This window comes from Rhinolophus hipposideros (genome assembly GCF_964194185.1).
Source record: "Rhinolophus hipposideros genome assembly, chromosome: 3".
Lineage (NCBI taxonomy): Eukaryota > Metazoa > Chordata > Mammalia > Chiroptera > Rhinolophidae > Rhinolophus > Rhinolophus hipposideros.
The window spans coordinates 101,682,261-101,695,641 of NC_138049.1; the positions used below are offsets into that span (position 1 = coordinate 101,682,261).

The 13,381-nt window shown below is 41.9% G+C and overlaps 1 protein-coding gene across 3 annotated transcripts in view; it reads right to left on the minus strand.

Annotated features, from left to right (window-relative positions):
- LOC308496194 (TBC1 domain family member 22B) overlaps nucleotides 1-1,698 on the minus strand; it is a 65,708-nt gene extending 64,010 nt beyond the window's left edge. For all 3 annotated transcript variants that reach the window (XM_081044989.1, XM_081044990.1, XM_081044992.1), the window contains exon 1: nucleotides 1,480-1,698. In XM_081044989.1, the coding sequence (XP_080901115.1) occupies nucleotides 1,480-1,535 (56 nt within the window). In that variant the 5' untranslated portion in view covers nucleotides 1,536-1,698. The remainder of the gene's footprint in view (nucleotides 1-1,479) is intronic.
- Between the last annotated feature and the right edge of the window lie 11,683 nt (nucleotides 1,699-13,381).

Sequence of the window (13,381 nt, forward strand, 5' to 3'; positions counted from 1 at the left end):
TGACTGTTCCTATAGTCCAAAATAGGAAACACAGAAAACAAAAGATTGTTAATCATAACTAGCACTCAGTAGGCACAAAAGACCATGCCATATCCCACATCTCATCTACTGCTTCCTGAATTAACAGTTCTCCCATTGATTCTGATTATAACCTTAGGATGTCAACATTTAATGATCTCACTATGGAAAACCCCAGAGAGCAACAGTTAGTGAGACTGGAGAGCTCACTAGACCAGGAAGGAAAAGGAATCAGTTGGCAGGAAGTGGTGCTTATCTAAAAACATAGAAGTCTTTAGCACTGACATTAACACTGTAATTCCACAGCACTTTCATCTGAAGCTGTCTCTGCATTCCCTTGCATTATTTTAATACTGTGTCAGTAGAAGTTGATTCCCACCATTCTCCATATGTCTAATAGGATCCTAAATAAAATAAGTCTGCTATATAGCCACCATGGATCCTCATTTCTTTCTTGCTATTAAAAAAAAAAAAAGGGGTCACAAGTTCAAAGGATTATCCCAGAAGGAAAAGACCCCAATCAATGAGGAAAGGTAGCATGTGGGGCAACCCACATGAATTTCATCACTAAGTAGACTATGGCTGTCAGAAATCTTAAATTCACGACTGAAACATACACTCCTTATACTTCTCAGGACTCTGCCGAAAACAAATTGAAACTGTAAACCAACAGCAGAGGGAAGGATGTACAATTGTTAAGGGTCTCAAATACATCAAAAAGGAAAAAAAATAGCTTAGAAGGTCTGCTCTCCAACTAATCAACTGAACAATGAAAAAATTTAGTAGTACAATACAACGCAGGAGGGTAAGGGGCCACTTGGGGTTGAATAAATCCTTACAAAAGGCTAAAGAAATAACCTCATTCTTGGGTCACCCCGTAATAATCCCTAATGGGAAAAGGCCAACTTAAGATAAAGTAAGGTCGGCCCTGAGACTTTTCCTCATTTCTCCTGTCCCCCTGCAGACGGTCCCAAGCTCCCAGCAGAACCTTGTTGGAATCCAGGAAAAGGTTCCTACGTGCCGAGCTGGAGGAGCAGGGGAAGGGGCCATCCTTGTCCAAACAACCACCTGTGCGTGGGGGAGACCCCCCAAGAGAGGGTTCTGTTTAAAGTGAGAAGCAGTTCCAGGGCTGGCCCTCCTAACCCAGGACGGACACAGGCTACTCATCCCACTCCAGGGTCTCTTACGCCCGCACTCCGGCCACCGCCCGGCTGAGGGCAGCCCCCCCAGAGCCCTCCACCCCCAGACCCCGGCTGCTCCCACAACAGCCACCCCCAAACCCTGCTGCCTGCGCCTCAGCCTGACAGCTGCCCTGCCGCCACCAGGCAGCCCCAGCTCCCCCAGCCCACGTGGCCCAAACCAGCCTGCCGGGGTCTGCGGGGCTCCAGGCCCGCGAGATTCATGCTTCGGATCTGGAAGGGTTTGGTCCGATCCCCTCTTCCTCTCAGCTCCTGGGCTCACCTCCCCGGCAGCTTGGCGCTCCTCTTCCAAAACTGCTTGCTGTTCTCCGCAGCCATTGCTCTGGCCCGGGGAAGGCCTTGTAGGCGGGCCAGGGGGTACTCGGCGAGATGCCCCCAGGACCCCACAACCGGAGGGCCAGCCCAGGCCGCTTCCCCCGCTGCCGGTCACCCGCTCCTAGCTGCTGGGACCGCCATCTTGGATATGGGCACCTCCCAACCCAGCGCTGCTGCCATTGGTGGACTGCCAGGCCGTGGTCGGACGAACCAATCAGGAGCCGGAATCCTGCAAGCAGCTGAAGCTGGATGGTGACGTCAGGGGCTGGGCACACAGGTGGTCCGGGAAGGCGGAGCTCGGACCGGCAGGGAGGCGGGGCTGAAAGTTCCTCAACCTGGAGAGGGGAAGAGCAGGTAAAGGACCCATGGGAAGAGGAAAGGGTACAGTTTTCTTTGAGGGGAATGAGGTTCTTGAGTCTAATATTTTTGGGAAGAGACAGCATATGTATTTATTTATATGCACAAATCTTGACCTAAAAATAAGGGCGCATGTGTTGTTTGCAGCCCATTTTAAAATCTCCCACCCAGCTCAATGACACTGGTTATTACCCTCCGTTTCCCTTTCCGTTTTGACCCCGAGATATATATTTTTTAATCTGTGAAGGAAGATCTATACTGTCGGATAGCGTATGGTTGCTAACTGTTCAACACGTGAGTAATGGTTGGTTCATAAGAACCTTCCTCTCCTCTGTTCATTAAACACTATTGAAGGACTTGTGCTGTGGGTGAAGTTCAAATGATCTAATCCAGGGGTGTCCAAACTTTTTTCAACGGTTTTCACCAAGGGCCATATGCCAAACAGCCGGGCCACTCGCTCAAGGTGAAGTACGTGTTGCCTCACCTGGTTTGCTTAAGTAAACTAAATATATTTTTGGAATTTGCTGCCGGCCAATTAACAATGGATCGCAGCGTGTTTGGACACCCCTGAATCCCTGTTTCACCCAATTAACGGTCACTTTCTGACCAGAACCCAGATGCTGACAAAATATTCATCCAATTCAGACCAGCAAGTAACATTTCTTGCGAGGCCATACTATATCTCCATACGTGAATCACAGAGATTTAGGATATAAACCCAAACAGACTTAATTTCTCTTATTAATCTATTATCAGTTTTTCACCCTTGAGTTTATTTTCAATCCAGTTTTAAATCCAGAATGAGATTTAATATTAGCATTTTGAATCCTTTGAATATCTTCTAAGTGTTTTTTGCTCTTTTTGAGTTTCTGTGGTAGTACACCAGTGATGAGGGACTTGGGCAGAAAGCACACACCAGTCAGAATAGTTTCTATTCCAACAAAGGACTGTTGAGGTGGCTTGTTTACTGCTACCAGGTAGCTTTCCACATGTTGGAGAATACTTAAGGACCCCCTGTCTAAAAGACATTTTTTATATGCCTTCCAGTGGCCCCTTTCTACATAGATATTACCCCTATTTTGAAGCTTCTTTTGCCCCCTAATTTCACAATCATGGGCTTGTATAAAAAGAGCTGTTTTTACTTTCTCTGGACCTTTTGTGCTTTTATAGTTTCATCTTATCTTGTCTCACGTACTCACCTTTATAAGCATTTAATCCATCAAACAAAAGCCCCTCTTATCCATTTATTCTTATCTTTTAAATATTTTAGCTGCCTTTCTTTGGCTGCTCTTTTTTCCTTAGGATACAGTGACCAACACTGCACACTGAGCTCCAAGAGAGGTTTCCTGAGGTTTTGTTGAAGCTGATGTTTTGTCTTTATGCTGGACAGCCAGAACTTTTGCTGGCATTTTGGACTTTTCAAAAGCTGATGTCTTGAAGAAATGACCTACAGTGACTTCTAGATCCTTTCTTCAGTGGATACTGGCAAGTCAGAGTTCATTATCTTAAAGGTATCATCAGAGTTATTTCTCCCTATAGGAGCTGTCTTACCCTTGTCCATGTGGCAAGTCACCTGTCTCTTTCCAGCCTATGCACAGAGCTTCAGAAATGTTCCAGAAGAGCTCCCTATTAACTTGCTATTTCACATGTGAAAAGCAGAGTATAATTTGTATACTAGAAATGTCTCAAAGTATTCCTTTTTTCTTCATTGTTTATTAAATGTTAAATAACACTGGTTCCCAGGGGATACCGTTAACATTGTTCAACCCAAAGAAGCCCTATTATCCCTATTCTTGGTTTTCTACATCTAAGCCAGTTTCCCATCCAAGACTTTAAAAATTCCCTCCAGTTGTCTGGTGATAACTTATTAAATAGTCTTTATTAGGGAAGTTGAGATGATTGGGACCTTTCTCACCACCACCACCACCATGACCACCCAAATCCACACCAACCAACATCCTTACAGCAGCCTCTTATTAAGCCTCCCTGGTTCTACTCCTGCCCTCTTAGAGTGTATTCCCTACACAGCAGCTGGAGAGAGCCTTTTAAAATGCCAGTCAGACATCACTCCTCTGCTCAATACTTTGAAATGGCTCCATCACACTTGACATAAAACCTAAGGTCCTTAAAGACCCTGCATGATTTGGTCCCACTCTCTTCCTTGCTTAATCTGCTCCAACCACACTTATTGGCATTTTTGCTGTTCCTTGAACAATCCAAGCATGTTTCTATCTGAAGGCCTTTGCATTGGCAATTTCCTCTGTTTGGAATCACTTTTCCCAAGTATCTAGATGACTTGCTCCTTCATTTCATTCAGGTACATTCCCAAATGTCTTCAATTTAGGGAGGCCTTCCCTGACCATCATCTTATTTAAGATTTTTTTTAGCGGGCTCCATCACTCTAGTTTTCTTTAAAGTACTATCACTGCCTACTATGTTATTTACTTATTTTGTTGTCCATCTCCATCCCCCGGAACGTAAACTCCACTAAGGCAGGGATTTGTCTGTTTTGTTCTCTGCTATGATAACCCCAGCATCTAGAAGAGTGCTTGGCACGTGGTAAGTGCTTAACTGAGAGATTGAAGAATCTAAACTATTGTTGTCTTTTGGTTCCATGTTGTTCATACACATTTTTGGTTGGAAAAGATGATAGAAAACATTTTCTAAACCTTGTTAGGATGTGTCCACTTTACCAAAGATTCCATATGTTTTCCTGTTCTCTTGGTTGAAGAACAGTCTTCCTTTCTTGGGAAAGGTTGTCCTCTTCGAACCCTTTTGCAGCTTCAAAGGAATGAACCGATACCTAGAATGATAAGGGAAGGAAGCTGTTCACCTGTCCAAGAGACCAACTGGATCAACCCTGTCCATCAAAGGGGTGATAACTGTGGCAGCCAGATTAATTACCCTTACACCACATTTTGCCCCATTAGAGGTAAATATCATTGTTTTGAGGTTCCCAAGGGATCCTAGAGCACTTTTGATGGAGGCATAGTGGCAGACACTCGCTGGTCCACTAGACCAGTGCTTCTCATGCTTTAATGTACATGTGAACCACCTGGAGATTATGTAAAAGCCTAGATTCTGATTCGGTAGGTCTGAGATGGAGCCCAAGGTGATGCATTTCACACCAGCTCCCAGGTGACACTGAAGCTGCTAATCTGAGGCCCTCACCTTGTAGATCTTCTGTTACCAGGACAGTGTGGCCTGCGATCCTTGAATTTATCTCAAGGGTTTGATTATCTTGAAACTTTAAGTAGAGGACTCTCAATGTGGTCTGCCTTCAAGTTTTTACTTTTCATTCCTTAACTTGCTAGTCATTCAAAGGAGAGTAAAACAACTTATATTAGGATCAAGGAGAGTTAAGGGAATGAGCTATGCATGGGTTGAATGTAGACTCAAAAGAGGTGGGTATATCCCAATCCCTAGAGAAGATTTCTTTTTTTTAATTTATTAGGGTGACAATTGTTAGTAAATTTACATAGATTTCAGGTGTACAATTCTGTATTACATCATCTATAAATCCCATTGTGTGTTCACCACCCAGAGTCAGTTCTCCTTCCATCACCATATATTTGATCCCCTTACCCTCATCACCCACCCCCCACCCCCTTACCCTTTGGTGGTAACCACTAAATTATTGTCTGTGTCTATGAGTTTTTCTTTCTCATTTGTTTGTCTTGTTCTTTTGTTGTTTTGGTTTATATACCACATATCAGTGAAATCATAGGGTTCTCTGCTTTGTTTGTCTGACTTATTTCACTTAGCATTATACTCTCAAGATCCATCCGTGTTGTCACAAATGCTCCTATATCATCTTTCCTTAACGCCGAATAGTATTCCATTGTGTATATATACCACAACTTCTTTATCCATTCATCTATTGAAGGACATTTTGGTGGTTTCCATGTCTTGGCCACCGTAAACAAGGCTGCAATGAACATTGGAGTACACGTGTCTTTATAGTGAAATGTTTTCAGATTTTTTGGGTAGATACCCAGGAGAGCGATTGCTGGGTCATATGGTAATTCTATTCGTAATTTCTTAAGGAACCTCCACACTGCCTTCCATAGCGGCTGCACCAGTCTGCATTCCCACCAACAGTGTATCAGGGTTCCTTTTCTTCCACAGCCTCTCCAACATTTATTACTATTTGTCTCATTGATGATAGCCATTCTGACTGGGGTGAGGTGATATCTCATTGTGGTTTTCATTTGCATTTCCTTAGAGAAGATTCTGTGGAAGAGATAACCCTGAGACATGGAGAGGAGAGGAGAGGGGAGGGGAGGGGAGGGGAGGGGAGGGGAGGGGAGGGGAGAGGAGAGGAGAGGAGAGGAGAGGAGAGGAGAGGAGAGGAGAGGAGAGGAGAGGAGAGGAAGAACAATAGAGAGGAAATTCCAGAGCAGTAGCTCCATGGGGAGGATAGAAATTGAGAAAAAAAAGCCTTTGGACTTCGTTACCAACAGATCATGGGCAGACTTTAACCTCAGCCAGGGCGTGGAGTGGACCCTGTCATGAGAGGAAGGGTTAAGAAATTAGAGCAAGAAGCAGCCCTCACAATGCACTGTCGAATGTTGGACCACCAAAGGGATGGTAAGGTGAAGCTGGATCTAAGAGCAAGAGAGCTTTTTTGATACCTAAGCAACCACTAGAAAGAGGCAAATGAGATAAATCACTTGTATGATGAAGGCAAAGGGATAAGCATAAAGACTGAAGAAGCAAAAGGTTTTTGGAGTAAGAGAGGAAGGAGAGAGTTGTTAGAGTTGGGGGAAGGGAAGATTAAGAATTTCTTTCCTAAGAATGGATTTTAAGAAAATAAGTCAAGGGGGGCGAAGCTCTGTGTACAAAGATGTTCCCTGCCTTGTAACCAATAATAAATAGCGGGAAATGAAAAGAACATGAAGGTTTAAATATGAGGAGGGAGTTACACAAATTATGCTGTATGGTTTGTAAACCTAAACCATGCCATGCCATTAAAATGTGCAAATTTGAATGCTACGTAGGACAACAAAAAAGCTTATGAACTGATGTACAAGAGTGGGGGAGCAGAACGCACAATGTCTTTGCCTGATTTCAATAAAAATATATGGGTTTTATCAAAGACTACAAGAAAACGGGAAAACTAAGCTCATTTTTTAGGTGGTAGAATTATACATCTTTTTATTTCTGGAATTTTTCTTTGATGCTACCATTTTAAAAATTATTAGGAAATATATGTCACACAATAAACCAGGGGCTGGCAAACTTTTTCTATAAAGGGACAGATTGTGAATATTTTTGACTTGGCCAGCCATACAATGTCTGTTACAACTACTCAACTCCGCTGTTGTTGCATGAAAGCAACCATAGACATATGAAAATAAACTAGTGTGGCTGTGTTCCAACAAAACTGTATTGGTTGACAAGAAAATCTGAATTTTATATAATTTCACATGTCATGACATATTATTATTCTTTCAATTTTTTTTCAACAATCGAGAAATGTAAAACCCATTCTTAGCTCTCAGGCCATCCAAAGACAGATTTGGTTAGTGGGTGGTACTTTGATAACCCCTAAAGAATAAAGAGTAATATATAAGAACAAGATTAAAAAACAAGAAAACCTTATGACACAGTCCCCTTTTGCCCCTCCATTTTCTTCTTCCCCTCCCTCTCTCCAGTGAAAGCCATAATCCTGGGTTACGTGTTCAGCATTTTTATGCATGGTGTGGACTTTTACTACATGTGTGCATATACATAAACAACATGTTTTTCATGTTTTGAAACTTTATAAATAGCATCACACTGTACATATGCTTTAGCAACTGGCTTTTTTTTTCATCCAGCATTCTGTTGCTACATAGAGCTCTAGTTTATCCATCTTCTACGATGTATTGTTCCACTGTGTGAATATTCCTCAAGAATTGTCATGTCTAATTATTTTTATTTCAAACATTGCCCAGTTAACATTCTTTTACAACTTACCATATGGAAAATTTTCTCTAATACAGTCTTTTTCAAAATACCATTTGTCAACTATTGAAGAATTGAAATAGATTTCATGGTAGGTAACTTTAATGAAATAGAATAGACAGGAATAGAAGAGATCAAAGTGTGTTACATGTAACAGGGATAGGCATTGTTCTGCAAAATTTGTGTAAAGATTTTTATTAAAAGATAGTTAGATACAATATTATATTAGCTTCAGGTATATACATTAGTTATATGACATTTATATATCTAAAGAAGTGATCACTGTGATAAGTCCAGCAACCATCTGACATCCTACCACGCTATCACAATATTATTGACTATATTCCCTATACTGTAGGTTACATTCCCATGACTTATTTGTTTTATACCTGGAAATTTGGACCACTTATTGCCCTTCACCTTTCCCCCCATTTTTAATTTTTCAGTTACAGTTGACATTCAGTATTATTTTATATTAATTTCAGGTGTACAGCATATGTTTAGACATTTATATAATTTAATAAGTGATCCCTTCACTAGTCTAATACCCACCTGGCACTATGAATAGTTTTTACCATATTATTAACTGTATTCCCTATGCTTTACTTTACAGCCTTATGATTATTTTGTAACTACCAATTTGTACTTCTAAATCCCTTCACCTTTTTCACCCTGCCCCCAACCCCGTCCCATCTATCACCCTGATAAATCTAGGACCCATCTGACACCATACATAATTACTACAATATTATTGAGTGTAATCCTTATGCTATACCCTACATCCCCGTGACTACTTTGTAACAACCATTTGTACTTCTTAATCTCTTCCCCTTTTTCTCCCCTCACCCCAACCCTTCCCCGCATCTGGCAACCATCAAAGTGTTCTCTGTATGTATGTCTGTTTCTGTTTTGTTTGTTTATTTTGTTCTTTAGATTCAACATATAATTGAAATCATATTGGATCTGTCTTTCACTATCTGACATACTCCACTCAGCACAATACCCTCCAGGTCCATCCATGCTGCCGCACATGGCAAGAACCCATTCCCTTCAAAGCAATATCCACTGTATATATGTACCACTTCCTCTTTATCCGTTCTTCTATTGACGAACACCCAGGCTGCCTCTGCATCTTGACCACCCCTCACAGTAGCATTTTGGGTTTCTTCAGATAAGTACCCAGAAGTGGGCTTACTGGGTCCTCCTTTGTCTTCTGTTATAGGCTTTGTTTTAAAGTCTGTTTTGTCTGGTATAAGAATTACTACCCCAGCTTTTTTTGTTTGTTTGTTTGTTTGTTTTTATTTCTATGAAATATCTTTTTCCATCCCTTTATTTTCTGTCTATATGTGTCTTTCAATCTGAAGTAAGTCTCTTGTAGGCAGCATATGTCAGGGCCTTATTTTCTTGTCTATTCAGCCCTCCTATGCTTTTTGAGTGGAACATTTACTCCATTTACATTGAAAGTAATTGTTGACAGATATGTACTATTGACATTTTATTATTCAGAATTTTGTCCTTTTTTTTATCTTAAAGAAATCCCTGTAACATTCCTTGTAATACTGATTTGGTGCTGATGAACAATTTTAGCATTTTCTTGTCTAGGAATCTCTTTATCTGTCCTTCAATTCTAAATGATAGCTTTGTTGGGTAAAGTAATCTTGGTTGTATGTCCTTGCTTTTCATCACATTGAATATTTTGTGCCAATCCCTTCTGGCCTGCAAAGTTTCTGTTGAGAAATCAGTTGACAATCTTAATGGGGGCTCCCTTGTAGGTAACTAACTGCTTTTCTCTTGCTGCTTTTAGGATTCTTTGTCTTTAACCTTTGCTATTTTAATTATAATGTGTCTTGGTGTGGGCCTGCCTCCGTATGTCTTGTTTGGAACTCTTTGCACTTCATGGGGATGTATGTCTATGTCCTTTGCCAGGTTAGGGAAGTTTTCAGTCATTATTTCTTCAAATAGGTTCCAAGTCCCTTGCTTTTTCTCTTCTCCTTCTGGTACCCCTATGATGCGAATGTTGTTATACTTGGTGTAGTCCCAGAGGACTCTTAAACTATCCTCTTTTTTTAATTCTTTTTTTCTTTTTGCTCTCCCTACAGGGTATATTCTGCTACCTTGTCTTCCAAATCACTGATTTGATCCTCTGCTTCATCTAGCCTGCTAGTGATTTACCCTAATGCATTCTTCATTTAGTTATTGTATTCTTCACTTCTGACTGGTTCTTTTGTATGGTTTCTATGTCCTTTTACACGCTTCCTATGTCTTTGTTGAAGCTTTCACTAAGTTCCTTGAGCATCTTTTAAACCATTGTTGGAACTCTGTCTTTGGTAGGTTGCTTTGTCTCCAATTTGTTTAGTTCTTTTTCTGGAATTTTCTTCTGTTCTTTCATTTGGGATGTATTTCTTTGTTTCCTCATTTTGGCTGCCTCTCTATGTTTGTTTCTACGTATTAGGTAGGGCTGCTATGTCTCCCAGTCTCGACCAGGTGGCCTAATGTAGTAGGTGTCCAGTGGGGCCCAGTGGCACAGTCTCCCTGGCCAATGGCACTGGGTACTACAGGAGTGTCCCCTGAGTTATCCCAGCTGAGGCCGTCCTAGTCAGCCAACAGCCAGGTGAGCTTCAGACATAGGAATGAGCTCAGCCAAAACCAACAGAGCTCTCTAGCCTACCAACAGTTGACACCCAGACACTTGAGCAAGTCCGGGTGAGATCAGCCCCGCCCCAGATAAGCTGAACCCACGGACTTGTGAACTAAATACTGTTCATGTTATATGCCACTGAAGTCTTGTGGTTCTTTATGTGGCATCGTTATGGCGGTAGATAGCTGATGGTTCTCTAGCCCTTTTCTATAAGCTATGAGCTGCCTTTTCTGCTAAATCAGCCAAGAATTGATATCTCTTACTTCTCTGACTAACAGAGAAAGCCTGAATGTAAATCAGAGAGAAACATAGGGTCAAGGAAGAGGTTGTTTGAGGTTGGAGAGACAACATGCGTATAGGCAGAGTATTGGAGGGAATGGTATTTATTCATAGGATATAAGGGTGACTGCAAATTAACAGTGCTTTAAACATGATAGACCTTTGCTTCCCCAGCCTCCCCTGCAGCTCTGAGTAGCCGTGTGACCCACTTCTCACCAATAAGCCATGAAGGGCAGGCTGCTGGGGGGTTCTGGGAAGTGGTTTCCTTCCTGTGAGAGAGACAAACAGAGAGGAGAACTTACTGGCATACTCCCGTTTGGAATACTGGTGTGAGGTACTACGCAGTCAGCCTACGACCACTAGAGAAAGGGAATTACAGGTGCCGACCTAGAGCCCTGACACCTTTCTGAGGATTCACATGACCGTAATAGATGAGTGGGGGTGAGCCAGTGGAGAGGAGAGAAAAAATATTTGAGCACGTGAGAACATTGTATACAGGAGACGGAATGCTCAGAGACGGCCCTGGAAATTTGGATGGGAGTCAGATCATGAGGCCTTTGTATGCAGCGGTGTGATTTACTGTCAGAATTACCTCATTCAGAGTTGGGGCTGGTGTCCCTGCTTGTTGGCGGATTCACCACCAAAGCATGACACGCATTTTCTCTTTGTAGGTTTAACAGGAATGCCCTTGTCTCCCCATTAGGTAGTTACAAGACCTTTGCTGTGGACTATCTAGGCTCTTAAAGGCAGAGATGTAGATTCTGTGGGGGTGTAGGGGGTGAGAAGTTGAGGGAGAAGCGAATGGATCCCAACCCCTACAGCAAGGGGGATTTCCTTATTCTTGAGGGAATAGAGAGGTGACTGGTTCTGCCCACCTTGGAGCCCTAGTGTGCCTTCCTCCCAGCCCCTGGAGAGACAGGATGTCTAATGGGTTAGCTGCATGGACATGGGAACTGAGCTCTAAGCCACAGCCTTTGGGGCGACGAGCAGTGTGACAACCGAAGCTCAGACACACACCAGCCTGAAGCCAGAGCCCTTCCCTGAGATTCCAAGATTGGGTGAACTTGGGAATTCGGTATGATTGAGATAGAGTTTCTCCTTAAATCCTTGAGAAAGAGCGCTGAGGCAGATTTCATATTATTTTAAAAAATAAAGATAAAATAATAAAGCCACTTCTTGCATTAGCGTGTTCAATTATGGTACGTATTCTAACTGTGCTATACAAAGCCAAGGAAAAGGGTGTGAGAAGGGGTCATAAATTATCTCACCAGCTTTCTTTTAAGCTGATGGATGTCTTACAACAAAATGTAGAAGCTATGTCTCTAAGAACTCAAATACATACATACATACATATATATACAAGTATCCATTTTCGTTTTAAAAAACTAATTAAATTGGCCTGATACTGCTATGGTATTTCCCTGAAAGTAACACCTAACCAGAAAATAAACCGTAGCATGATTTTTCAGCATGCTTATAGTATAAGCCCTACCCCAAAAATAAGCCCCAGTTAAGATCGTCTGCCAGACGGACGCATTTAGTGTGTCGTTGCAACACAGGACAGACATATTGCATTATAAAATAATAATATTAATATATACTTAAATATAAGTAAACAATGTTTTTGACATTAATACTTAAAATAAATGATAATATAAGTTATAATTATTTATAAATAACCAAGCAAGTGCCTTTGGAAGAGAGGTAAACGCCTAAGTAAACAGATGAACTCAACACTTATTGCCGAATGACCAGAGTATAGAAACAACGTACAAAACATATGTGCACTTGATAATGAACAGATGTGGTGGTGTCTAATATGAATCTTCATAATTCAATATGTCATGTGTTGTAACAGACCGTACTTAATGCACCTGTGTGAAGTAAACGTTTTCTGAATTTTATTGCCTGCAGTTATTCGTTGCTTTTGTGTAGACCATCATTATTAACTGTCATCATTTTTGTTGCCACTCCTGTCTCCCCTAAGGCTTCATTTAACACTTGGTTTAATGGTAGATTTAAAGGGAATAATATGTTGACCCCCAGACAAGATGAGTGCAAAAAGAAAGTGCTATTCCATCAAGTACAGAAAAGGCTCCTCTGGCTCTCAGACATGCCTCAGAATCCAGATGTAGAGCCTGGTGCCAGAAACAGGGGCCAGTCTCCCACTTGTGGCCATCCTGGGGGTGCTAACAGATGCCTCGTGAGTGCCCACCAGCTCCTGCTTCTAGCCCACATGAGTTATACTCGTAGGTATTTTTACTGAGGTTGGGGAGTGTTAAAGAAAACATTGTTTGTGACACTTGTTAAAGACTGTAAGGACAACTTTATTCAAGAGGGACTACTGCAATGGAGGTTTTGTAGTGGGGGAGAGAGATTGGGCCAAACTCCGAATACAGCAAGGACAAGTGGAGATTTATAGCTAAGTAGCAGGGTCGGGGTGAATGGATGGAAAAGTACCAAGAGGAGACGTGAGGCTTGGAGGATGTTTGCTGAAGGCAGGCCAGTAACAAGTGTGGGGATTTTCACTCAATTCACTCAGCAGGATTCTTGCTAAAACCGGACTAAGAGGCTGTGGGAACAGAGCCCAAGGTTGGGTCTAACTTAAGAAGCGGACTCAGGGGAG